Source organism: Leopardus geoffroyi, chromosome A1 (assembly GCF_018350155.1).
Source record: "Leopardus geoffroyi isolate Oge1 chromosome A1, O.geoffroyi_Oge1_pat1.0, whole genome shotgun sequence".
Classification (NCBI taxonomy): domain Eukaryota; kingdom Metazoa; phylum Chordata; class Mammalia; order Carnivora; family Felidae; genus Leopardus; species Leopardus geoffroyi.
This window is the reverse complement of record NC_059326.1, coordinates 90138620-90164312: the sequence shown is the minus strand read 5'-3', so window position 1 is coordinate 90164312 and position 25693 is coordinate 90138620. Positions and strand designations below refer to the sequence as shown.

The 25693-nt window shown below is 43.3% G+C and overlaps 1 protein-coding gene across 3 annotated transcripts in view; it reads right to left on the bottom strand.

Annotated features, from left to right (window-relative positions):
• Positions 1-25693, bottom strand: part of RNF130 (ring finger protein 130) — a 143340-nt gene that overhangs the window by 40286 nt on the left and 77361 nt on the right. For 2 of the 3 annotated variants that reach the window (XM_045484606.1, XM_045484611.1), the window contains exons 4-7: positions 16421-16492; positions 14524-14606; positions 6747-6843; positions 4492-4696 (exon numbers count right to left, since the gene is read on the bottom strand). In XM_045484606.1, the coding sequence (XP_045340562.1) occupies positions 4492-4696; positions 6747-6843; positions 14524-14606; positions 16421-16492 (457 nt within the window). Of the gene's footprint in view, positions 1-1261; positions 1356-4491; positions 4697-6746; positions 6844-14523; positions 14607-16420; positions 16493-25693 lie in introns of all 3 variants that reach the window. The other variant, XM_045484597.1, reaches the window with a different exon arrangement.

Sequence of the window (25693 nt, the reverse complement as noted above, 5' to 3'; positions counted from 1 at the left end):
CCACAACTACTTGCCTGAAGGCTGAAGAATGCCAACCAACCATGGCATCCTCCCAACGTGTCAGGGATGCCAAAGGGCCCTTCTTACAAGTATCCAGGCAATAGATCAGGTTAGAGATAATAAAATGATGTCATGGTAAGTGCAGGTTACTTGCCCATTTGTTTCTACAGTTGGACAAGGAGTGTTCAATTAAATCAATTACGTGAGCTTGGCTGGTTATGAATCAGTTAAAATGCCAGGACATAAGTGAGTGTGGAGAGCACGTGAATGCCACCTGTACTACTTTAGGTTCCTACTTGGGCTGTGTCCTAGGGCTACTCTCATCTCAAAATTTTTTTTCATGGATACTGGTAAAAGAAAGGACTAAAGAATACTTTACAATGCCCTAAATTTAAAACAAAACCAACAAAACCAAAAATAAAATAATAATAATAAAAAAATAAACCTTTGTTTTATCTTATCCCCATGGAAAGCTACTTGGAAAATCACTGGATCCAAATGGGACTTAAGAGTAATCTAGCCCAATTTTGCCTACTCTGAACAACCTCTAGCAGCCCCGACAAGTAACATGCAGCTTCTTCCTGCGTTCCTCGTCCTGGGCACTCCCCATGGCAAACCAGCTCATGGGGTAAGTAGCCTCACTGACAACTGTTCTTCCTCTTACGGAGATGAAATTTGCCTTCCTGTGACCTACCCCTTTGGTCCTCATCTTGCCCCATGGAAATACCATATAAGCTTATTTTCTTTGCCCCCCTGACAATCTTCCTACTCTTTGGTAACAGTGGGTCTTCCCAATTGCTTCTTTCTTAGAGGCTAAACACCCAAGTCACTGTCCCTTGATTGTAGGCCAGGGTGCCAGTGTTCCACCAAAAGCTAAGTATGTAAGAATCCAGGTCAAGTCTGGTGAGCACACAGTAAAGTGGGATTTTCCCGTCAATGATCAGGACATAGACATTCTTTGCACCCTATGATTGTGCTGGTTCCCCTGGAGTTTGCATTACACCGCTGCTGTACTCTAAGCATGTGGCTAACAAAAGCCCTTGGATCTTTTCTCGAGTGAGCTGTTGTTGCTGAGCAAGGTGACCTCCCGATCTGTGTTACTGACTAAAAATATATGGTCAAGAAATACACTTATTTTGCTAGGTATGGCGTCATCAGGATATGAAACTAGTGGAAGCCAAATTTCACCATCTTTATGAAAATTACAGGGTTTCTTGGGATCATCTGGCACATGCAATCCAAAAAATAATTTGTTACTTACTCATTAGCATTCAAGCTAGCTGTGGCTCTGATGATCATGTAGCAGAGTGTGAGAGCACTGAGGAGGCCAAAACTGGCAATAATAAACCATTCTTCTGTTGACAAAGGAAAGGGAGGAAATCACTCTGGGGAGAAGGCTTAAGTCAAATCGATGTCAACATTTCCCTCAAATGCAACGAAGCAGACGTCAACGGAGGTGTAAGCCAAGACTGGCCCAAGGAAGTGAAGCAGGAGGTTTGCCAGAGAGCTACTAACTGGAGAAGGTTAGTGGAAGTAGTGTTGAAAAGCTGCAAGGGAGAAAGGAAAGCATGGCCCAAACATTTCTTCCAGTTAAGGTCCTGAGGTTTGTGAAGAGTGTGGCCACCAAAAAGTGTGCAGCAGAAATAATGCATATAAAATTGCACGTGGACACAGAGTTTTAAATGGCTACTTTAGATGACAGTAAAGTGGACCAGCCATACTTCTATAACCTTTCCTTCTTCATTCTGTCACTTCTGCATGGTTGTGCCACTCATACGGAGGTCCCAAAGGTCCTGTGGGTACTCCACGCAGTCCGCGGGCTGGCCTTCCGTGGCATTCGGGTCTACCTTCTTTTCTCTTAGGCACAGGTTTACTTACAGTCTTTATTTACAAAGGACATCTTATTGGTTCTCTCCTGGGAAGAACTACCCTTCATACTCCCGCCGGCGGGAAGCAAGCACTGGCTGCTTTGGCTGTGTCGAGCACAAGTAGGAAGGGAAGGTGACTCACAAGGTACCTGGCCCATCAAAGAGTTGGAAAAAAACCTCTGAAACACAGAACTCTAGGGTTTTTTATCTAGTCTTTCTCTAGATCCGGAAAGTGAGTTAATATTTTCCCTTCTTTTCAAAGTCTGTATGTCAAGGTAACGTCCCCGAAGTACTATTTACTGCGAACCTTGAAAATAACCTGAGAACCAATCTATAAAATATTTCCTAGTATATACACTAACTAGGGCTGGTTTAACAAGGTGGTACACAGCAAAGTCCCCTATGTATCTACAATAAGGCAGAGAGAAGACATTTATACTTGGAATGCCAAAGTTGGGTATGTAAAAGCTGTGTAGAATGTGAGGGTTTCTCAGTCTGGTTTCCATGAATCCTACAAATGTGAAAAATTGTGTGTGCCTAGGGATTTTTCTAGAAAAAGGTTATTATACTTTCACTGGATTTTAAAGGTGGTGATCTTCAAAACGTTAAGAACTGGTCTTCAGGACTGCCAGGATGATGAGTTTGTTCTAGAAGCGTTTCTTGGCCATCTTGATCTGTATTGTTATAATGCTTAGCAAACTCTTTGGTTTTTGGTTAACAGTGCAGCCACTGCTTCCTGGATTACAAATTCTTCATCAGTACAGTAAATTTATAAGGTTTTAATTTCAGTCCAAATGAACATTTAAGAACCCATACAAAATCCACCATCTTTACCTGCATGTATTTTAAGTTAGGAAAAATGTGTCCTGGCATTTAAAAAAATTCAGAGATGACTGGTCATCAGTACCAAGAAGCTTAACACAGAGTTATTTTTTTCTTCTTAGAGACCTTTGTACATGATAAGCAGACTAACTTTTGGAACTTCAGTGATGTCTGTGTTTCTGCATACTGAACATACCATCCATAGATGTATGGCATTTCAGTTATAAAAACTAGTAACCAAAATGAAGCAGACCCCATCACAATGCCCGGTGGGTCCAGCAGTCTACTGAGGCCGGAACCCCAGTGTGTATTTAGCACAGTGCCTTGCACAGTGGGTGCTGAGCGGGCGCACTGTAGCTGGTACGACACTACAGAGCGTTGAAGGCAAAGGAGAGGGAGCTTTGGTTTCGTTTAACCACATGAGTTTATTTATTCACATGTGTAAATTCCACTAATGGGGATTGATATGATATATGAAGTAACATTTTTTATCATCAAAATGGGAGATTCGGAAAGGACAGTTCTGCATAAAATATAGCAGGATCAGAACTTAATGTAGTAGTAGGTGCTCAATAAATGTCGACCAATGAAGGACCTACAAAAACTCATTGATAAACAAGGAACCTTTGTTTCCTTTATTGCTACTAGATCAGTTTTCAAAAATCTACACTATAAAACCTGAAAACACGAAAAGCTGTTGAAACACATCACGGGGGAAATGGTAAGAAATGAGTCAAGCTGTATCAAAGAATAGTTTTCCTTATTTTGTAACTGAATGAAGTCTCCCTAAGTTTAGACAGATGCTACAATAAAACCTGGGGAGTCGTTTGCTACTACTAAGTTTTGGTTGGTTAAAAACATGTGTCCTTCACTTGAACAGACCACACGAGGCTTGCTATGTCAAGGGCAAATCTTTTGCAACAGCTTTATCTGGGCTATGGACCCCCTGAGTTAAGCAGGGCCCCATCAGCTTTAGGGCTCGAAGCTACAGGCAAGCAACAGCACGTACTGGAAAAGGCAGCACCAGAGTGGTGGCAAGGAAGATGGCGAAGGGCTGTTAGATGGAAAGATCACGTAGAGGATGGAACTGGAGGAGACAGCTGGCTTGTTACAGGGTGAATGTCCGCAAGGCCCACACACACGTCTGCCAGCCCACTCACACCGTACTGAGGCACGGCCATCAGAACACTCGGAGCACTGCTTTTCTTCCCATAACGGCACAACAGTCAAGATGTTCGTAACGAGCAAGAGCGTTTTTAAAGGCATATTACCCTTTGGCTTTTCTCCCACCTCATGTACCATGACACCAAAGGGGTAAGTGCCAAGACACCAAACGTCATAGAAAGTGTAAAATAAAGTAAGCGGCAGCCGGCTCAAGTTGCCCTAGAGTGGTTCATTTGTGTGTTCAAATCTGCACTAGTGTTTCACTCAGCTGCCTGCAGCCTAGGAACCAGAGAGCACTGGTGCTCGCGGTCACACAACACACCCAAGGTGACGCCCGAGGTCACATCCCAGCATGACCCTTGAAACTGCCCATCTGCAAGGCAACCATTTTGAAACCGGCTACTAAGACAAACCTCTGAAAAACTACTTGTCAAATGGAAGCGATTCCCATTTATTATACACAAATACACAAGCTCCTTATTATAAACAAAGTTTTGTCCTTCCAAATACCTGTTTCTTTCTCGGTTACAGACTAACCAACAGGCCCAGGAGATTGCCTCAACTGTCCTCCAGAGCAATCAACGCACACCAAACAGCAGCAAATCTGCCCTGCACCCGGGCACAGGGCCCCACTTACTTGTTACTGCAATGTTGATCTCTCCCGTTCTAGGAGTGAGCTCCCCATCCTGAGGAAGAGGTGAGATCCCCGAAGTTCGAAGTGGCTCCAGGCCAAGGGAGTTGTCACTGGCGAGGTCACCTAGGGCTGATCTTCGGTTAACTGCTTGGGTTCTGGTGAGCCTTTCCATATCAAATGCTACGTTATCAGTACATGGCAAATTTGGCTGCAAAACATTTCCAGATTAAAAGTACTTATAAGAATAACAAATCTTTTAGAAAATTCTAAATGTTTGATATCCTGTTGAAAAGACTTCAAGTTTTTTTTCCGTGTGGTTTCCTCTCATTTCTTTCCCCACTTACCCTTTCTCACCCACAAGTTTTTCTGTAAAAGAAACAGATTTCTTCCCAGAAATTGGTGAAAAAGAAAACTAAAATCCACTGAAGAACCGAGAAAACCAGATACTTCATCTTTATGAAGAAATGACAACCTTTGGTGGACATGGCTCACGGGCACAGGGGTTGTTCAATACATTACAAAGCTGACAAACATTTAAAATGTGTCGCTTTGGCTCTTCCATCAATGTGGAGGGAGAGCAAATGACATAAAATACTGCTTTCATCCTATTAACTTCTCTGTAATGGCATTTATCTGGCAGTTTTTAAACGTCTCCTACCTTCAAACACAAGGAAAGCATCCAACCAAGAGCAGATCAACCCTGAAAAGACCTTGAATCGTGAGTAAGGGATCTGTTTCACAATCTAAGAATCTAACTCTGAAGGAGAGTTACAGAACTGCCTTGGGGCCAAAGCCTACCAACTAAAACATGGATATGAGAATCTCCTGATGTAACAATACGGATACTCGGTTTCCCTAGCAACCTTCAGTTCTTGTAGCAGATAGCATGTCAGAAGCAGAGCTGGGAAGGATGGCTGAGAGAAGCTGAACTATAGAGAAGTGACAGCTGACCAAACCCAGAACAATGGCTTCTCAGCCAGGAGAACGCTGTTCTAGATCACCCCAGAGCCTAAGTACAAAAAATGACAGCACAGTGCAATAACTGATGCTTATAATGATACCCACTCAGAAGAGGTTTATTACGGCCTTTATATTTAAAACCATGGTAGCCTGTAATAGATTTTAGAAGGGTTTCATTAAAAAACAGAAGGGAAAAGTATTAGTACTTCAAAAAATAGGACTTAAAAGAAAAACCAAACCAAACCACCACCAAGGCTAGAGGCAATGAAAGGAGATTAAGTTAATCCTTCCCAAAGTATCTGCCACATGTCAGGTATTGTGGAAGATGCTCTATGTTAAACTCCTCAAAAGGAGTGGGTTTTGTTCCCCAGGAGACGTCTGGCGACGTCTGGAGACATTCTGATTGTGTGACCGGCGTGTTGTGCCACTAGCATTCAGGAGTAGCCAGAGGGGCTGCTAGGAACCGAACAGTGCACAGGACGAACCCCCCCCGATGGAATTATCTGGGGTGCTGAGGTAGAGGAACCCTATGTTAAACGATGTCACTGATGTGATCGCTGCAGATGGGAAGATACAAGGGGTCATCACTGCCCAACGGGACTGTTAAGCTGTCATCTGATAGTGGATTTTGAATACGACTGCTTGGATGTGCTTTGGGCTGCAAGGCTACCATGAGGAATTCTTTCGGTGGGCCAAACTCAACTTTTGGTTCTTAAGGAAATCACTCATCCACTCTTTCCTGAGACCAGAGAGTACTTTGTTTTCCTCCAAAAAGCATTAATTGTGGACATATACTTCTCTTAAGGAAGTCTCCACGATCCTCAGTCAGTGCTGAAGTTGTCTGCACAGAACCGGACCAAAGGCCCTGCCCAGAGCCAGCACCGCCCACCACCACTACTGGCAACTGACCAAGGCACGTAGGGGAGCAAAGCCAGATCCAAGGGGAAGGAATGTAAGTGAGGACATGTGATGCTGAATGCAGAAAAAATTACTGCATAGTCTATATTCTAGTCCTTAAAACAAAATAGTGGAGTGCAAGAAAACCCCATCCATCTCTCCTATGGTGGTATTTTACCACAATCCAGCACCCACAGAAAAGCACACTTGCCAGTGGACTAGCTCAGTCCTTTATCATCTCTTCTGGGACTTCCCCGAGGTGGCCTGGACTTTAAGTACTCTGGGAGAAAGGCACTGCAAGCCGGGGTTCTCTCGTGAGATGTGACCATCCCGTTTGTGCTACGTTAGGCTGCACTTGGAGAGGACACCACACGGACGCAGTAACAAAATAAGAAACATACCACAATTCCCAGGGCCTTCAAAATATTAAGTTTGCACATTGGACAGGTACAGTGTTCACTAAGCCAGGGATCCACGCAGGATTTGTGGAAAACATGCCTGGAAAAAATGGGAGACTTGTATCACAAATTATATGCTAAACAACTATTAAACCAAAAGAAATGGAATTTTTAGTCAGTTTCTCCTCCTTTTCCGACATATTGGCAAGTCCCAAGAGACAAATATTGGAGATGTACTAATACACGGCTGGCAGAAAATCTCCTGAATCCAATCTGGATGACGAGAACTGTAAGTAGTATTTGGCAGTTCGGTCTTTTTATTTCACCATTTGAGGAAACTTAGGATATTTATTATGAACGAAGAAGACAAACTATACCTTATTAATCAGTTATGTTTTCTGTAACAGCTAAAGTAGAAAAACGCAAACTCAAGAAGATGTGAAACAAGAGTCATATGAAGTTTTCTGCAAAACTATGAATTAGTTTCATGGAACTCAGTTTAAATGTCACTTAAAACATTTTTACTTGTTTTTTAAATTAAAAATTCTTTTTAAATGTTCATTTTTTGAAAGAGTAAGTGGGGGAAGTGCAGAAAGGGGGAGGGAATCCCAAGCAGGCTCTGGGCTGTCAGTGCGAGGCCCGACACAGGGCTCCATTCCACAATCTTGGGATCACAACCTGAGCTGAAACCAAGAGTCAAGATGCTTAACTGACTCAGCCACCCAGGAGCCCCTTTAATTTTTTTTTTTTTTTTTTTTTTTTTAAGAGAGAGATGTACGCACCAGGGGAGAGGGACAGAGGGAGGGAGGGAGAGAGAGAGACAGATTCTCAAGCAGGCTCCACACTCAGCAAAGAGCCATACATGGGGCTTGATTGCATGACCATGGGATCATGACCTGAGCCCAAATCAAGAGCTGGATGCTCAACACACTGAGCTATCCAGGTGCCCCTAAAACATTATTTAATAAGACTTCTAAGCAATTTATGCTAAATGTATGTAAAGGCTGCAGGGTGGTTGGGAATATTCTGGGGACAACTGCACCTAAGAATTAGGTAACACTGAGCCAGAAGTTTTCAGTGGAAATGTTTTGGGGAGAGAGAGGATGGGTGATTTGCTCTTGCTCAGGAGAGTGGAAGTCGCATCCTAGCAACTGAACCTAAGTCAGTTGTGGAGAGTTTAGCATTCTTAGAAAAGGGACGTTGCACCTTTTGGAAGTGAGAGAACACTTTGAGGGAGCTGTGGAAATCATTTCTCAAGTTCAAGTACTCCCCATGGCAGCTCTCAGAGGTTGAAATGAAGCCACACAGAAGCCCCAGAGTCCTGGCCAAACAGGGAAAGAGGCAGATTCAAGCACCTCTGGAGTAACTATACGTGGAGTCTTGGGATAAAAGAAATGTTAAGAAAGATATCAAGTTGAAACATGGTATGCCTTTAAAACTTTGTCAATTTATAATTTGTATGTGGCTTATAGTTATATATAGCTGTTCAAAAAATTGCAGTTTTGATAAAAAAAAAAAAAGAGGTCTAAAGAACTCACTGCTTTAACTGGGATTTGGAAGAAACATTCATACCTACAGCTTCAATATGAACAATACGTGTGTGCCCACCTGCTGCCACTTGGTGACCGTGCACTCAATTACTTTGGGTAAGAATAATGATCATGAAGTCTGAATTTATCCATCTCGTGGGAAGCCTGCAGATAAAGCAATGAACTAGAACCTCATCATCCCTGGAGGCTTTTATTTAAACCTGCAGGTTTCTACTTAAGGGGTTAAAGTCACCAAACCATAGGGGAGCTTGAAATTCATTTACAACACACAAGGCCTTGTCATGTCTGCTTCTTGTTCCTTTTATTCTCATGTGAGAATGCTCCAAGAGTGCTCCCACCCACAGGGCCCCCCCTGGGCAGGTGTTTTAAGAGCTGGTGTTTGCTGTAGTCTGGCAGAGAGGAGAACAAGGGTTCTAATCTTTCTGGGGATTCAGATCCCTTCAGGTTGGCTAAGTGACAGATCCTCCCCCTTACAAGGGTGCATCTGCCTAACCCCTGGCCTACAGACCTCTGAGGGTTTGGTTAGCATTGGGTAGAGGTGGGTGGCTGAGAGAGGTGTTTGAGGCCAGTTCTGCAATGGACTTTGGGCAGTTGGCAGGTCACAGGAGAGCTGAGGTTGTGTGACCTCCGTGGGGGGAGGGCGCTGACTTTAGCCAGCTGTTTGTGGGGACCTTGGTTTCAGCAAGCAGCAGAGGCCTGGGGGCAAATGGTGGTTTCCTCTCCCTCTTCCCTGTCACCTCCCTGTCACCTTTTTCTTAACCTACTGTCACCCCCCTTCTTTCTGTTTTTCTTAACCTACTGCCTTTTTTTTTTTTTTATCACTGGTTGTTCAGAAAGAATAAAAGTTATAATCCCATATTTAATTTTTAAGGCTCCATGAGCTGAGTATTCTCTGATTATCTGTTCCTTTAGTTATAAATGCATTTTCTTATGCATTTTTTTTTCTTATGTTGGACCTTATAGGTTTGTAGATGCAAAAGAAAGTGTCTCTCCAGCCCCCCTTGGGTACTGTAATGGACAACAAAGACTAACTGGGTCTTCAGGGACAAACTGAGAATGTCTCCCTTTCCTAGCTAACTCAAAATCCGAAAAAAAAAATTTTTTTCTTAAAACAAACAAAAAAACTTTTCCTTTTGACTATGTGTCTAACCCATGGCTCTCCTACTCCTGACCCCCACCCCAGTCCGCCACCTGCCCCCTCCCTCCTTTGACAGATTTCCCAACAGCTGAGTTCCTGTACCTCCCCTGGAGCGAGATGGGGAGATGGCCAGCCTGGTTCCCTCAGCATTTCCCTCTCATCTGAACACAGCCGGGCAGCTTTCCTGTTCCCCTGGGGCCCCCTGACCCCAACCCCCTTGGGGTCGCTGCTGCAATCTCAGTGAGTAACTGACCTGTGCTCCTTCTTTCCCTCATCACCCATGTCCTTACCCTCTTGCTTCACTGCTGCACCAAGCTCAGCCTGGTGGCTCCCCCTTCCTCCCAGACACAGTTCTGCTGCTACAGTGTGTGGAGCCTTCCTGACTCCGCTGTGTGGCCAGCAAGCCACAGAGGTGGAGTAGGGAGGGGGGCAGGGAAGGAAGGCATGTTCTACCTCGTGAGGCTGTTTGGAGCAGTATGCAATAAACTGTCGTGGAATACTTAGAAAAGCACCAATGGTGTGCAAAGGAAAGGTACTATTAAACATACACTCAGGCAAAGTTAATGGTAACGTTTCACATGACAGAACGAGTGAGTGGGCCTCAGGTGCTGGCACGCCCAGCACCTGTGACCTCGGACTAGCTTGCACGTGTACCACGGACGTCTCACCGGGCGGCAGCTGGGGCCAACCAGACTTTGAGAAGAAGCCCTTTGAGAGACTTGAGTAGTCAAAGTACACACACACAGAAGCATTCAGGACAGAGAGGTGGATAGGGACAGGGATGGAAGGCAGGTAATGGGCTGAGGAACAGGGAACCATGGGAAGGACAAGCAGATCACAACTTCAACAGAACAGTTCTTTATTCTTTTTTTTTTTTTTTTATTTTTTTATTTTTAAAAAAAAAATTTTTTTTTTCAACGTTTATTTATTTTGGGGACAGAGAGAGACAGAGCATGAACGGGGGAGGGGCAGAGAGAGAGGGAGACACAGAATCGGAAACAGGCTCCAGGCTCTGAGCCATCAGCCCAGAGCCCGACGCGGGGCTCGAACTCAGGGACCACGAGATCGTGACCTGGCTGAAGTCGGACGCTTAACCGACTGCGCCACCCAGGCGCCCCAACAGTTCTTTATTCTTAGAAGAAATACCTTGGGGTACAGAATGCAGAATTTATGGAACACGAAAGGAACAAAACCAGCAGAACTGCACTGCATAGTGTCCGCCCCCTTTCCTCCTTCCCGAACCAACACAAACTAGAGAGAGTAGAACGATGGCTGGGGGTGGGGTGAGGAGTGCACACTAAAGGGGACTTGTTTGCACAGCTCTGCAGCCTCTTGGTGCCATGTAAGAACCTGACAAATATAAAAGGACCTGGGATTACTAAAGGTCAGAGATGAGAACTCTCCCCCCTCGCTGGGCCTGGCAGCAGACGCTATGCAAATAGGCGCTCCTTCGAGGTGGGGCACCACAGCGATGCACCCCTCTTAGCACCCAAAGTGGCATCTCGGACACATGTTTATCCAAGCTGCGGCACTCCACTTCTGAAAAGTATTTTTAACCACTAAAAAATTTTGTGGCTGACCTTTAAATCAGAGGTCTAAATAAGGCGGTAGTCTCTAGGGCATGCTGGCGAACATCCTAGATGATCAGCCGTAATCAACTGACACAAGCAGGAGGCCCCAGAGCAATGCCAACCACCATCTGTTCGCAGTAAATGAACGTGACAGGGGACGAAAAGTAAAGGTCATGCACCAAAAAGCCAGCAATCCATGAGGGCACTGCTATCGATAGAAAGTTCAGTCTGCAGACAGGCTGGTTAAAAATCAAGGATGGACAGAAACAAAGGCACCTAGGTTTTCTTCTTCCCTTACTCAGGTGAAGAAGGTTACAGCGAGCACAGATCCTTCCCTAAATCTGGGGGTGAGGGGAGGGGCCGCAGGGCGGTATTTGGAGACAGATTAAGAAACTGCTGCAGGAAGTGCTTGCTTATGTCGAGATGCCAGGGATAGAAAGAACAAAACCTGGCAGGAGCAGACAGTCTACAGAGCAAGGTCCCTGAGGAAGGGAAGGGGCACATCGGAACAAGGGGGTCCTCCTCCACCCAGACAGGAGGGGACGCTGCAGGCGTGGCTGGGAGGCAGGTGCACCTGAAAGCTTGCTGTCAGGCAGCTGAGAATTTCAGTATCTAACAACCATTATTTCTTCCGTGGAGGTGATGAGGAAGCTCTCCAGCAAGAGTGAGGAACAAAGGGATGAGCTGAGGTGTTTCAAGGAGACAGAACACACTTAGAAGTGTGGCTGTGAGGAATGAGAAGAGCTGACCGGGAAAGGGAAGGACTCTAGGCAGCACCCTGGGCCCAGTTGGGGGTCTGCCTGGAGTCCCACAGGAGGCAGGGAGGTACCAGTGCCACTTGGCAACGAGAGCTCAAGGGAGATGCTCGGTCTCAAAGACCTACAGGTGAGAGAGGAAGGGCAGGGTGTCCCAGGCTGAGGGAACAGAGTAGGCAGGGGCACAGGCCAGAAGCAACTTGAAAGTACTCTAGAGGAGCCCACCGGAAACCAGAGGCTTAGACAAGATTTGAAGTGAAGATGGGTATGTGAGCGAGGTCATCCTGTAAGGTGTGTGGTTCTCAACTGCTGACATCTGTGGTTGTCACAACTGTGTGTGGGGTGCTACCGGCATCTAGTGGGTGGAGCCTGGGATCCTGCTAAATATCCCACAATGCACAGGGCAGCCTCCCCGGCCCCTCTACACTGGCCCCAAATGTCAACAGTGCCAAGGCTCGGAAACCTGGCTCCAGGTGAAAAGTTGTCAATTCTGGTCCCACAAAACGTTGCTCAATGTGCAAAGTTGATTTTTACTGTACATGAGAATTATGCTGTTGTTACCGTTTTGGTAAGGTGAATGGTTCTGCCAAGCATGTTGTGTGACACAGCTTAGAGAAAGCTACAACTTGTTGAGGCTTAAGAAGTAAGCGGTACAGACACCAACCTGCTCCAAGGCAAAAGGGGAGCTCTGATATACAGGCAGTGGGCATGTCTAGTCCAGACAAGGACCCAGCATGGAAGACAGCTGACTGAGGGAGCAGTGCCCTAACTACGTGTACAAGGAAGTGTTGCTAATGGTTGCCAAAATTGTAATACTCAAAAGCAGACCATGGACACAAAGGGTGAGAACCAGTTCTCTGGTGGCAGGAGCAGCCACAGGGATGGCTAAGAGCAGGCCGAGCTCTAGACTCTGATGGAGGGCATGCAGTTTCAGCATTGCTCAGGCACCTATTCAAAACCACACACCTGGGCTCCGTGATGTTTCTAAATGTTCCCCACTGATTCCAACACAGAGTCAGGTCTGGAAAGCACTGAATGAAGTTAAGAAAAAGGAGGACTAAGAACAAAATGCTGGAAGAGCCAATTCTTAAGGGGGCGGGGGGCATGGGGAGCAAGTTTCTGGAGTAATCCATCTTTGGCCAAGGCTCCCATGAGGAAGACACCCTCTCATCAGTAATAAGCATGAATGGCTTTAGAGGCCTTTTGTGCTTACGTCCAGATGGTTCCTCTGGAGGAGGGACCCTGGCCTGAAATATGAAGATGGAATTTGGCTTCTTCCTGGTGATTCTAGTGTCAGAAGAAATCTGTGCATGTAAAAACATTTTTAAAAAGCAGCTGAGAGATGATAATGTTTTATAATGTACCTACTAATCTTTTTCCTGGTTTGTACTTGGATATGTCTTTCCTTCAGCCTCATGTGACCAATGATGACAGGTGAAGGAAATCTAATTATATAATTACACAATTTAGTTTTCTATAGGACAGTTTTGTAGATTATCCTTTGTATGTAAACTAGACTGACCTGACTTCCAGACTCTGGTTTTCTGTTTCAGCATATGGAATTATTCTTGAGTTTAGGATTAAAAAATAACAAACAAACCCACAGATCTTTCTGGGTTCAAAATAGCCTCATGGAGACAAATACTGACATTTATCTTATTTGCTCCCATGTTCCGTGTTATTAGAAGGTCAGGGTCAAGTAGCGTGTGTTTTAAGAGAAGTGAGAAGGAAGAGGAAAAGTCCTCGATTTTCAGCGATTTTGTATTTTTCCAATCAACACTCAGAATTGTGTGTCTTACTGTTTCACAATCCCTAGCTTGAGATGGCGCCGTGGCAAAAATCAACATGCTTCCAAAGAACATCTGCTCTTTTTAGAGAGTGCCACAATACAGGTGAAGACCCTCTTTCTGGAGGGAGGTATGTGGCCCCAGGTGTGGAGTGCCAACATTCAAGGCTGACCTTTACTTGGACTCTGCCATTTCTGGATTGTGTGGCCTTGGCATCCACTAGGAGCGTCACTGTCCTTCACTGTATGATGGGGAGAAAAGCGCTGACCCCCTCCCAGGACAGCAAATTCTGAGAGCACAGAGCAGAGTGACTGGCCTGGAGCAGGCACACAGCATCCAGCAGTCCCCCACTGCTTGGGGGAAGCATCCGTCCAAGCCCCAGAGTTCTGGTTTCCACCGCCAAGTGAGCATCACTGAGCCTTCGTCGGAGGGCCTAGTGATGTGCTCACATTTAATAGGGAGAGGAACAAGTGGCTGGTTTTGAAACCCATAAAAGTCACAGAGTTAAAAATTCTTGACCCTGGGGCACCTGGGTGCTCAGTGGGTTAAGGGTCTGGCTCTTTGTTTCAGCTTACGTCATGATCTCAGTTTTGTGCGTTTGAGGCCCGTGTTAGGCTCTGTGCTGGCAGCATGGAGCCTGCTTGGGATTCTCTCTCTCACCCTCTCTCTCTGCTCCTCCCTGACCCCTGACTTGCACTGTCTCTGTCTCTCTCAAAATAAACAAATAGACTTAAAAACATACTTTAAAAATTCTTGACCTTAATGCTCTTAGGCTATGATGTGTTCAGATGTTTTTTCCCCTTGTGTTTCTCAAGGCAGAGAAGTCCGTGCAGTCTGTGCTGAGGCAGCACGGCCTGCTGCCGGCCACAAGAGCCATGGGTAAGGTGGCTCTCCAAAGCCAGTAGGATAACCACTCTGAAAGGGACACATGCAAACCACGTTAGGATTAGTCCTTTTTAAGCCAAGAAACCTGACATACTTGCAGGGGAGAATCCGGACAACATCATTCTGCTTATAGCTCTCAATGCAGACTGCGCAGTGATCAAAGTCTGGGTCTGTTTCCTGCAATGAAAAGCACAGGCACAAAAGTCACATGCTAAAACTAAAGATACACCTAAATAGAGGAGATACAATCCCGCTAAGAACTCTCCTGTGGCAACTATGGTAAGCAAGTGATTACGAAAAGTTATGAACAATTTTAATGTGTTTTCATTTGCTTACCTGTATTGACCCAAATTGCATCTAAACCACTCTACTTTGTTTTTAAACTATGTTGTAACAGTTAATACTACTTCTGTGAAGTGTCTCAGAAGTCAAAAAAACAAGATTCAAATCCACTATTACCTTGGACCATCCTCTCACCCCCCCTCCTCCCACTGCTGCAGCACTGTTCTGGTCCAGGTCACTGCACACCTTCCACAATGTGCATCTTCATCAGAAGGGTCGTGTGACCACATGTCTAAGTACAGGCAGAAAGGACAGTGAGCCCCCAAAAGACAAAGCCCCAAGGATGGGAGCTGGTCACAGATGTGGGGTAGAGCATGGTCATGGCCCAACTCATTACTGGGTCTTTATCAAGGGTCAGGAAGAGTCAGCCAGGTGTCTGGTCATGAGGTTAACTGGCTTCCTTCCTCATCTGTGCTGGAAAATGGATTCCCCTGAGTTAGCATTTCCAGGAGCCCAAGCCAGGAAGGGTGAGACACTTTGCTGTGTTGTGGCCACTTGGACTGAAACTCAGTGGGACAACACTTGGTAGGTCTAGGAGGTACAAACTAGGAAGAGGTGTTGTTCTGAATAAGGAAAGATTGTTTTGTGTTAGCCTGAAGGACACAGTAGGGAGGGACAGGCTACACCAGCTCCAGGGAATTTTAGATTAATGTGGCTGCTGGGCCAAGAAAGCATTCATAGGGGTGACCACTCCTCTGGGGTTGGAGGGCAGCTGTTTTGATGCTGCTGTTATTTTCTGCAATGAAAAACTGGATATGGTGATGTCAAGGTGGTGGGAATAAAAATGAGTGAAGTCCAGAAAGTAGTGAAACTAAGGAGGATGGAAACTCATCTGAAATTATCCTCCCAGAGCTGTTTGTTAAAATGTGCCAGGGGGTAGGGCAGAAAACAGTTTGGGATTTACGCCTTTAGAGATGCAACTTTTTCATTTTAGATAACTGAGTACATTGGATGTAGGGTCTAACACCAGGTTGCTACTTTGTCCTTACAGAGCAGAAGCGGGCTCCACGTAACTGGAGACCTGACTGGGGAATTGCTGTCAGTGGCTCTCAGCCACAGCCTCAGTCACTGCTTTTCTGATTCAGTCCCCAAGCCGAGGGCTCAACCCTGACACACTGTGGTCTTCCTTCCACCAGTCTAGCCTGCCATACAGAAAGCACCTTGGGAATGACACTCCTTCGAGATGTGGGCCTCCAGCTCTCTGTTTAACTGGCCAAGGGCTAAGCAAAGGAGGTGCGGCCAGGTTTCAGGAAGCATAGGGAGGAGAATGTTTATTCTTGGCCACTAAGTGTACCAACGGACCCATTAATTAGCATTCTTCCCGAAAGTATCCCTAGTTGCGGCAGGAGAAAGCTCCGTGGAACACCACAGCTGGGGTAACTAACTGTAAGTAGACCAAGGAAGCTGATAATGGCAGGAGCACTGAAAAGTCCAGGAAAGTCGAAAACAGCATGGAGGGCCTTTAAAGGAGGCATGCTAAGTGTAAGAATTCAAGGGGAGGTTAGTTTAAAATAAAGCAGGGGTTTACCTGGAGAAAAGGAATCACCTAACAAACGAGACACAGATGATTAGGATGTATTCTCTCCCACCAATCGAAAGCAAAACTACTTTATTATTTTTACAGTATTAAGGTTATTTCACTACTATACCTTGTCACCCTTTTTTACTGTTCTTGTTGTCAATTTGCTGATGGCTTTCTTAGCGGCATCTCCAAGACGACGCTATGAAAATTACAAAGAGAAACAGACTTTAAATGCAAGATCTCTGGATAAGGTGTTCTTTGTTTTTTTTTTTTAAAGGTTTTATTTATTTTGAGTGTCTGGGGCACCGGGGTGGCTCAGTCAGTTAAGCTTCCGACTTAGTTCAGGTCATGATCTCACAGTTTGTGGGTTCAAACCCCGCGTCAGGCTCTGTGCTAACAGCTCAGAGCCTGGAGCCTGCTTCAGATTCTGTGTCTTCCCCGCTCCCCCCCCACCAGCCCCCCGCCCCACCCCAGTCCCTCTCCTGCCTGTACTGTCTCTCAAAAATGAATAAATGTTAAAAAAAATACATACATTTTTGAGAGTGTGCAAGTGGGGCAAGGGCAGAGAGAGGGACAGAGGATCTGAAGCAGGCTCTGCACTGTCAGCATGGAACCTGATGTGGGGCTTGAACTCATGAACCGCGAGATTGACCTGAGCCGAAGTTGGACACTCAACCAACTGAGCCACTCAGGCGCCCCTCTGGATTACGTTCTTGATTTTAAAATAATTAAATATACAGACCCTGTTATCTTACAACATTCTCCATGTCATATCATAGGAAATGGATTCTAAAAAAGCAGTTAAAAAATGTAAAAAACTGGCATTTTCCTCACAGATTCAGCATTCTGAAGTGAATTAATGAATTATGCTGGTTGAATAATGAAAAAGTGTGTAATAATGAAAAAAACCAGGTGTCCTACTCACTACTGTATTCTATATTTAATAAACCTTTGCAATATTACAGCATTATTGAAATCTACTTCTTGTACAGGTCAGAGCACTACTACTGTTCTAACAGCTTTCCTATTCAGCTTCAAGGACGATTAGATGTATATCTTAGTAAAAGGAACCTCCGATGCGCCCGAAAATGCTTATCACGTTGTCAGGCACAGTGGAAGAGAGGTGGTCACGGGCTCTCCTTCTGTCTCTGCTACTACAATGCTCCATGATCTTAGGAAGGTTTGTTTATCTTTCCAGGGTTGGGTTGTCTGAACAGGTTAAGTTACAGAATCTCAAAGGCTGGATTTATCCAACATTTTGCCAGACGCTGCTAGCCCTGCTAGATACCAAGGACCTACAGGTGGAAAGACTGTGCGCTCCTAATCTTGAAAAGTTAACTGAACTGAGGAACAGACCAGTCAACACATTTTAACTGAATGTTGTACAGCAGGGCATGCCCAAGTAGGGAGGCAGCACAAAGGGGGGCGGGGAGGGGGGCAGCCTAATGCAGGTGGGTGGGACAGGGCAGGGGAGGCAGGTCAGGGAAGGGCTTGAGGACAGGATGCCTGAGCTGAGACTTGGAACACTCATGGGAAGGAATTTGATAAGAAAAAGCACAGGGGTAGGAGGGGGGACTCCTAGACAAAGGAATGATCTAATAAAGATAAAGAGGTGTGAAACACAGGAAGGTGAAGGAAATTATCATTTGCTATGACTAGGAGGAGCATATGTTTTATTGTGCAAATGAGAATGTTTTGAGAGTCAGAGGGCCCTACCAATAATCACCTGGGGATAGGAAGTACAGACAGGCACACGGGGATAGGTGGCCACTACACACAAGCAAATCCTGAACTGTGGGAAGAGGCAGATGCTGAGGGTGAAGGAGGTTGGTGGGGGCTAGAAGAGAGGACCCTGATTTTATATCCGGAGGATTACAAAAAAAATATTAGAAACATAAAAAATTTAGGGAGATTTAAAAAAACACACAAAGAATTCAATGAACCATATGCATTATGTATCCACATGTAGCTTCAATGATCAATATTTTACCTATATTCTTCATCTGTCCCCTCGTCTTTACTGTGCTAAGGGGCTTCAAAGCCTATCACAAACATGGTATCATTTCCCCCACAACATCTTCACTCTGTCTGACAGGACTTTCGTTTGGTGCCACTGTCTTAACTAACAAAATTAACACTAATTAATTAACATTATCAAATACTCAGACCTTACTACAATATCCCCAGTTGTTTCCAGGATGTCTTTATATAGTTGGCTTGTCTGACTCAGAATACAAAGTCCAAACATTGCATTTGGTTGCTGTTCCCCTCAAGTCTTTCCTAATCTGTATCATGTATGTATCTTTAGCCTTATGGAAACAGAACTGACTTAAACTGCATGTTTAATGTTTATTAATTTTTGAAAGACACAGAGAGTGCGAGCTGGGGAGGGTCAGAGAGAGAGGGAGACACAATCTGAAGCAAGCTCTAGGCTCTGAGCTGTCAGCACACAACCCGACGCGGGGCTCAAATCCACGAACTGAGAGATCATGACCTGAGCCAATGTCAGACACTTAACCAAGCCACTCAGGCGCCCTAAACTGCATGTTTAAAGTGTACAATTTGAGGTTTTGACATGGCCCTTGAAAGCATCACTACCATCAAGACAGCATCCCTCATCCCCCAATTTCTTTGTGCCTCTTCCTAATCCCTTCTTCCTGCCACCATTCCATCCATCCACTTTTTGCTTTTTTCAGAGTTTTACACAAACACAATACAGTATTACAGCATGTACTATTCTGCACGAAGTTTCTTTTACTAGGCATAATTATCTTAAGACTAAGCCGTGATGTTGAGGCACCTGGGTGGCTCAGTCATTTAAGCGTCCGACTCTTGGTTTTGGCTCAGGTTATGATCTCACAGTTTGTGAGTGCAAGCCCCACAGTGGGCTCCATGTTGATAGTGCAGAGCCAGCTTAGGATTCTCTCTCCACCACCCTCTCAGCCCCTCCCTGACTTGTTTGCAAGTGCACGCACTCTCAAAAATAAATAACAAACAAATTAATGCATATTGTTGCATGTATCAATAGTTCATTGCTTTCTTAGGCCATGAAGTATCCCATTACACAGATTATACCACCATGTATTTATTTTTTTACCTGTTGATGGAACTTTTGTATTGTTTCCCAGCTTTTGGCTTCAATGAACAAAGCTGAAAACCACTTTATTTACTTGTACAAATCTTTGTAAAGACCTGTGCTTTCTTTTCTCTGGGGTAAATACTTACAAAGGAGGGAAGACCAGCTAGCATGGTGGGTGTGTTTGGCTTTTCAAGAGGCTGCCAAAGTGTTTTCCAATGTGAGTGGACCATCTTATGTTTCCGTAAGTTGTGTATGAAAATCCCTGTTCCTCCACATCCTCACCAACACTTGGTATGGCCAGTCTTTTTCATTTGATTGTGATCACTCTAGGAAGTGTGTAGTGGTTATCTCAATGTGGTTTAAATTTGCGTTTCCCTAAGACTAATGGCAGAGAGCATCTTTTCAGGTACCTCTTTGCCATGTGCATATCTTCTCTGGTGAAGTGTCTGAATCTTTCGCCCATTTTTCTACTGAGTTGCTCTCTTATTGACTTGAGAGAGTATTTTGCATATTCTAAACACAATTCCTTTTGTATATATCTTCTGTCACTCTGTGGCATAAGTTTCATTTTTTAAAAAATGTTTATTTATTTTTGAGAGATAGACAGAGTGCGAGCAGGGGAGGGGCAGGAAGAGAGGGAGACACAGAATCCAAAACAGGCTCTAGGCTCTGAGCTGTCAGCACAGAGCCCAACATGGGGCTTGAACTCATGAACTGTGAGATCACAACCTGAGCCGAGAAGTCAGACACTTAACTGACTGAGCCACATGGGTGTTCCTGTGGCATAAGTTTTTAATTTTGATGGTCAGTTTATCAATTTTTCATTTGTGGACTATATTCTGGTGTCATATCTAAGCAATTTTTGTCTAAGCCAAGGTTATAAGACTTTCCCTTATTTTCTTTTCTACAAGTTTTATTGTTTTAGGTTTTGTATGTAGGCCTCTGATCCATATTGAGTTAATTCTGTATATGGTGTCAGGTACTGATCATGGTGGTTTTTTGTTTTTTTTTTTGCATATGCTACGCAGTTCTTCCAGCACCAATTGTTGAAAGGGCTGCTTTCTCCACAAAATTGCCTTTGTACATCTGGCAAAAACCACCTGCCCATTAATGTGTGGGACTGTGTCTGAACACTATTTTGTATCATTTATCTATCATTAAGTAAATATCACAATCATTAATTTCTTCTAGTGCTTTGTAAGAACAAATTTGAAATCACATGGTTGTTACACCTCCAACTTCTTTTCCAACTTCCTTTTGGTTGTTCTTGACCCAGGGCGCTCCCATAAGAATTTTAGGTTAAGCTTGTCAATTTCTATAAAAAAAGTTATTTGGGATTTACATTATGATTGACTGCACTGAATGCACAGATCAATATGGAAAGAAGTGACATCTTAATAGTATCGAGTCTTCCCTTGAACAATGTATCTCTCTCCATCTACTTAGTTCTTATTTAATTTCTCTCAGCATTATTTTATAGTATTCCCTGTACAGGTCTTGCACATCTTTTGTCAGATCTCTAATAATTTCCTGTTGATTCTATTGTGTTTAATGCTAATGAAAATTGTACTTAAAAAAATTCAATTCTCATTTACTGCTTGTAGAGAAATAAAGTTGATTTTTGTATATTGATATTGTATCTCTCAACCTTGCTAACACCCATTTATTAGTTCCAGAAACCTTTTTACAGACTCTATCAAATTTTTTACATAGACACTAATGTCCTTTGTGAATGAAGATGGCTTTACTTATTCATTTTTAATTTTTTTAATGTTTATTTTTGAGAGAGAGAGAGATTGAGCAGGGGAAGGGCAGAAAGAGAGAGCGGAAGACAGAATCTGAAGTAGGCTCCAGGGTCTGAGCTGTCAGCACAGAGCCCAACATGGGGCTTGAACTCATGAACTAGAGATCACGACCTGAGCCGAAGTCGGATGCTTAACCGACTGAGCCAGCCAGGTGCCCCTACTTTTCATTTCTTTTTTTTTTTTTTTTTCAACGTTTTATTTATTTTTGGGACAGAGAGAGACAGAGTATGAACGGGGGAGGGGCAGAGAGAGAGGGAGACACAGAATCGGAAACAGGCTCCAGGCTCTGAGCCATCAGCCCAGAGCCTGACGCGGGGCTCGAACTCACGGACCGCGAGATCATGACCTGGCTGAAGTCGGACGCCTAACCGACTGCGCCATCCAGGCGCCCCCTTACTTTTCATTTCTAATACAGGTACCTTTTATTTCTTTTCTTTATTCCTTGCTGTACTGGTTAGAACTTCTGGTACAATGTGGAAATAAAAGTCATCAGAGCACAAATCTTTCTATTGTTCCTAATCTTAAAAAGCATTTGATCTTTCATCATTTAGTACAATGGTATAGCTGCTAGTTTTCCTTGGATGCCCTCACCAGTTTAAGAAGTTACCTTTAATGCCCCGTTTGCAAAAAGTTTTATAATTGGGAAGAGATGTTTGATTTTGGCAAATGTACTTTCCTCCATCTACTGAAACATATGGTTTTCTTATTCTTTTGTTTGTTTGTTAAAATGGTAAATTACATTGGTTAATTTCTTAATGTTAAAACAGCCTTGCATTCTTGGGATCAATACCACCTGGTCATGATGAATTATCCTGTTTACCCATTATTGGGTATGATTTGCTAAAATTTCTTTAGAATTTTTACATTTTTGTTCAAGAGGGATTCTGGTCTGTAGTTTTCTGTTTTGTAATGTGTTTATCTTGTTTTGGTATCAGGAAGATGCTGGCTATATTTAAAATATGGAAGTATTCCTGCCTTTTCAATTTTCTAGAGTTTATATATTTCTTCCTTAAATGTTTGACAGAACTTACCAGAAACCACCTGCCTGGAGATTTTTTTTTTTAAGGTTTTAATCGCACTTTTTTTTAAAGGTTTTAAGTGTACAAGTGCACTTTCCTGATAGACACAGGGCTATTTATCTTTTTATCTTGCATGTGCTCTGGTCATTAGTGTCTTTCATGCAATTTGTCCATTTCATAGAAGTTGTCAAATTTATTGCCATAGAAATATTCATAACATTCACTGGTTATCCTTATAATCTGTAGTGATGTCACTGCTCTCATTTTTGATATTGCTAATTTGTGCCTTCTCTCTTTTCCTCCTGATCAATTTGGCCAGAAGCTTATCAATTTTATTGATTTTCTCTTAGAGCCATTATTTTCTGTTTTCTAATTCACTGACTGCTGCTCTGATCTTTTGTTACTTCCTTTCTTCTGCTTACTTTGGATTTAATTTGCTCCTTTCCCCCCAGTTTTTTTTTAAATTTTTAAAAGTTTATTTATTTTGAGAGAGACAGAGACAGCATGAGTTGGGGAGAGGCAGAGAGAGAGGAGACAGAGAATCCCAAGCAAGCCCCATGCTGCCAGTGCAGAGCCCAACGTGGGGCTTAAACTGTGAGATCATGATCTGAGCTGAAACCAAGATGCTTAACTGACAGCCACTCAGGTGCCCCTCCCCCAGTTTCTTAAGGCATCAGCTAAGAGTATTAATTTCAGAACTTTCGTCTTTTCTAATATAAAGCACAGCTTTAGTGGAACTTTCAAAATTCTGATATTCTGCGTTTTCATTTTCATTCAGTTCAAATGATTCTCGAATTTCCCTTTTATCTTTATCTCATGGGTTATTTAAAAGTAAGTTCGTTTCTAAATATTTGAGTTTTTCAAAGATTTTTCTGTTATTGATGTCTCTATTTAATTCCAAGTGGTCGGAGAGCATATTTTGTTGGACTCGAATCCTGTTAAATCTATTGAGACTTGTTTTATGGCTTAGAGTACATGTCAAAAGAATGTGTATTTTGCTTTTGTTGGATGGATTGTTCTTTAAATGTCAACCAGACTGAATTAGTTATGTTTAAATCTTTTATATGCGCACTGATTTTCTATCCACTTGTTCCTTCAATTACTGAGGGAGGGGTGCTGAAATCTCAGAGTATAACTGCAGGTCTGTCTACTTCTCACTGCAGCATCCTGTTAGTTTTCACTCCATGTTATTCTGAAGCTTTCTCAGTAGGAGCACCAGTGTTTGGGGGCCATGTCTTCTTACCAATCGACTGATTTATGATTAAGAAGTGACCTTTATCCCTGGCAGTAGCTTTGCTCTGAAATACTAATCTACTTTATCTTGATTTGTGATCTGTTTTTCATTCTTTTGACCTATTTGTATTTTTATATTTGAAGTAGGTTACTTGTAGGCATCATATGGTTAGGTCCTACTTTTTTTTTTTATGCAATCTGTTAATCTCTGCTTTTAATGGAGGTGTTTAGACCACATACGTTTAATGTGATTATTGATATGGTTATGATTAAGTCCATCATCTTGGTATTTCTTTTGTCCCATCTGTTCTTTATTCCTTTTTTCAGTCTTCTTTTGGATCGAGTATACTTTTCTTTTTGAAAATTGCGTTAAAATGTATATAACATAGGGGTGCCAGGGTGGCTCACTTGGTTAAGTGTCTGACTGTTGGTTTTGGTTCAGGTCACGATGTCCCGGTATGTGAGTTCAAGCCCTGTGTCAGGCTCTGTGCTGAGTGTGGAGCCTGCTTGGGATTCTCTCCCCTCCTCTCTCTGCTACTTTCCCGCTCACACTCTCTCAATAAACATTACACACACACACACACACACACACACACACGTACATATGGCATAAAATTTGCACCTTTTAAGTGTATAGCTCAGTGGTACTAAATACATTTATGCTGTTGTGCAGCCACCACCACCACCCATTCCCATAACTCTTGTGAATCTGAAACTCTACAACCATGAAATAACTCTATGTTCACCACTCCCTCCCAGCCATTGGGAGCTGCTATTCTACTTTTTGTCTTTACAATTTTGCCTATTCTAAGTACCTCATATTAGTGGAACCATACAGTATTTGTCTTTCTGTGACTGGTTTGTTTAACTTAGCCTTATGTCTTCCAGGTTCACCCATGTTGTAGCATATTTTCCTTTTTAACGCTAATGATATTCTGTTGTATGCATATACCACATTTGCTTATCCATTCATCTGTCAATGGACACTTGGGTTGCTTCCATGTTTCAGCTATTGTGAAGAATGATGCTATAAATATGGGTGTACAAATATCTCTTACAGACCCTGCTTTCATTTTTTTTGGGGGGGGGGATACCCAGGAGTGGAATGCTGGGTCATGGGGTAATTCTACTTTTAATTTTTTAAGGAACTTCATACTTCTTTCCATAGTACTTGTACCATTTATATTCCCACCAACAGTGCACAAGGGCTTGATTTTCTCCATATCCTCACAACATTTATTTTCTGTTTTTTGTGTGTTTGTTTTTTTTAAAGCAGGCTCCATGCTGGGTGTGGAGCCCAACATGGGGCTTGAACTCATGACCCTGAGATCAAGACCTGAGCTGAGTTCAAGAGTTGGATGCTTAACTGACTGATCCACCCAGGAGCTCCATGTTTTTGTTTTATTTAAATTTGCTAACTGCAGTATTAGTTGTGTGTACAATTTAGTGACTTAATACTTACATATGACCCTTAGTGCTCATCACAAGTGCACTCCTTAATCCCCACTCCTTAACCCATTCTCCTTGCCACTACCCCTCTGGTAAACTATCAGTTTGTTCTCTATAGTTAAGAGTCTTTCTTGTTTTCTGTTTTTTTGACAGTAACCATCATAATGGATATGAGGTGGTATCTCATTGTAGTTTTGATTTTCATTTCCATAATGATCAGTGATGTGGAGCATCTTTCCACGTGCTAATTTCCATGGCCATTTGTATATCTTTGGAGAAACGTCTCTTTACATCCTTTGCCTGTTTTTAAATTGAGTTGTTTACTTGAGTTTTAAGAGTTCTTTATATATTCTGGTGATTAACCCCTATTCAGAGATAATAGGATTTGCAAATATTTTCTCCCATTCTGTGGGTCGCCTTTACATTATGTTGATTGTGTTCTTTGATGCACATTAAGTTTTTAATTTTGATGTTGCCCAACTTACCTATTTTTTTAAAAATTACTTGTGCTATTGGTGTCACATCCAAGAAACCACTGCCAAATCCAATGTTGAAGCCTTCCCCCTATGTTTTGTTCTAAAATTTGCAGTGTTAGCTCTTATGTGGAGGTCTCTGATTCATTTTGAGTTAATTTTTGTATATAGTATAAGGTAAGTGTCCAGTTTCATTTTTTGGCATGTGGATATCCCGTTTCCCCAGAACCATCTGTGGAAAAGACTGTGCTTTCCCCACTGAATGGTCTTGGCACCCTTGTTGAAAATCATTTGACCATATATATGAGGGTTTATTTCTCTGTGCTATTCTGTTGGTCTGGG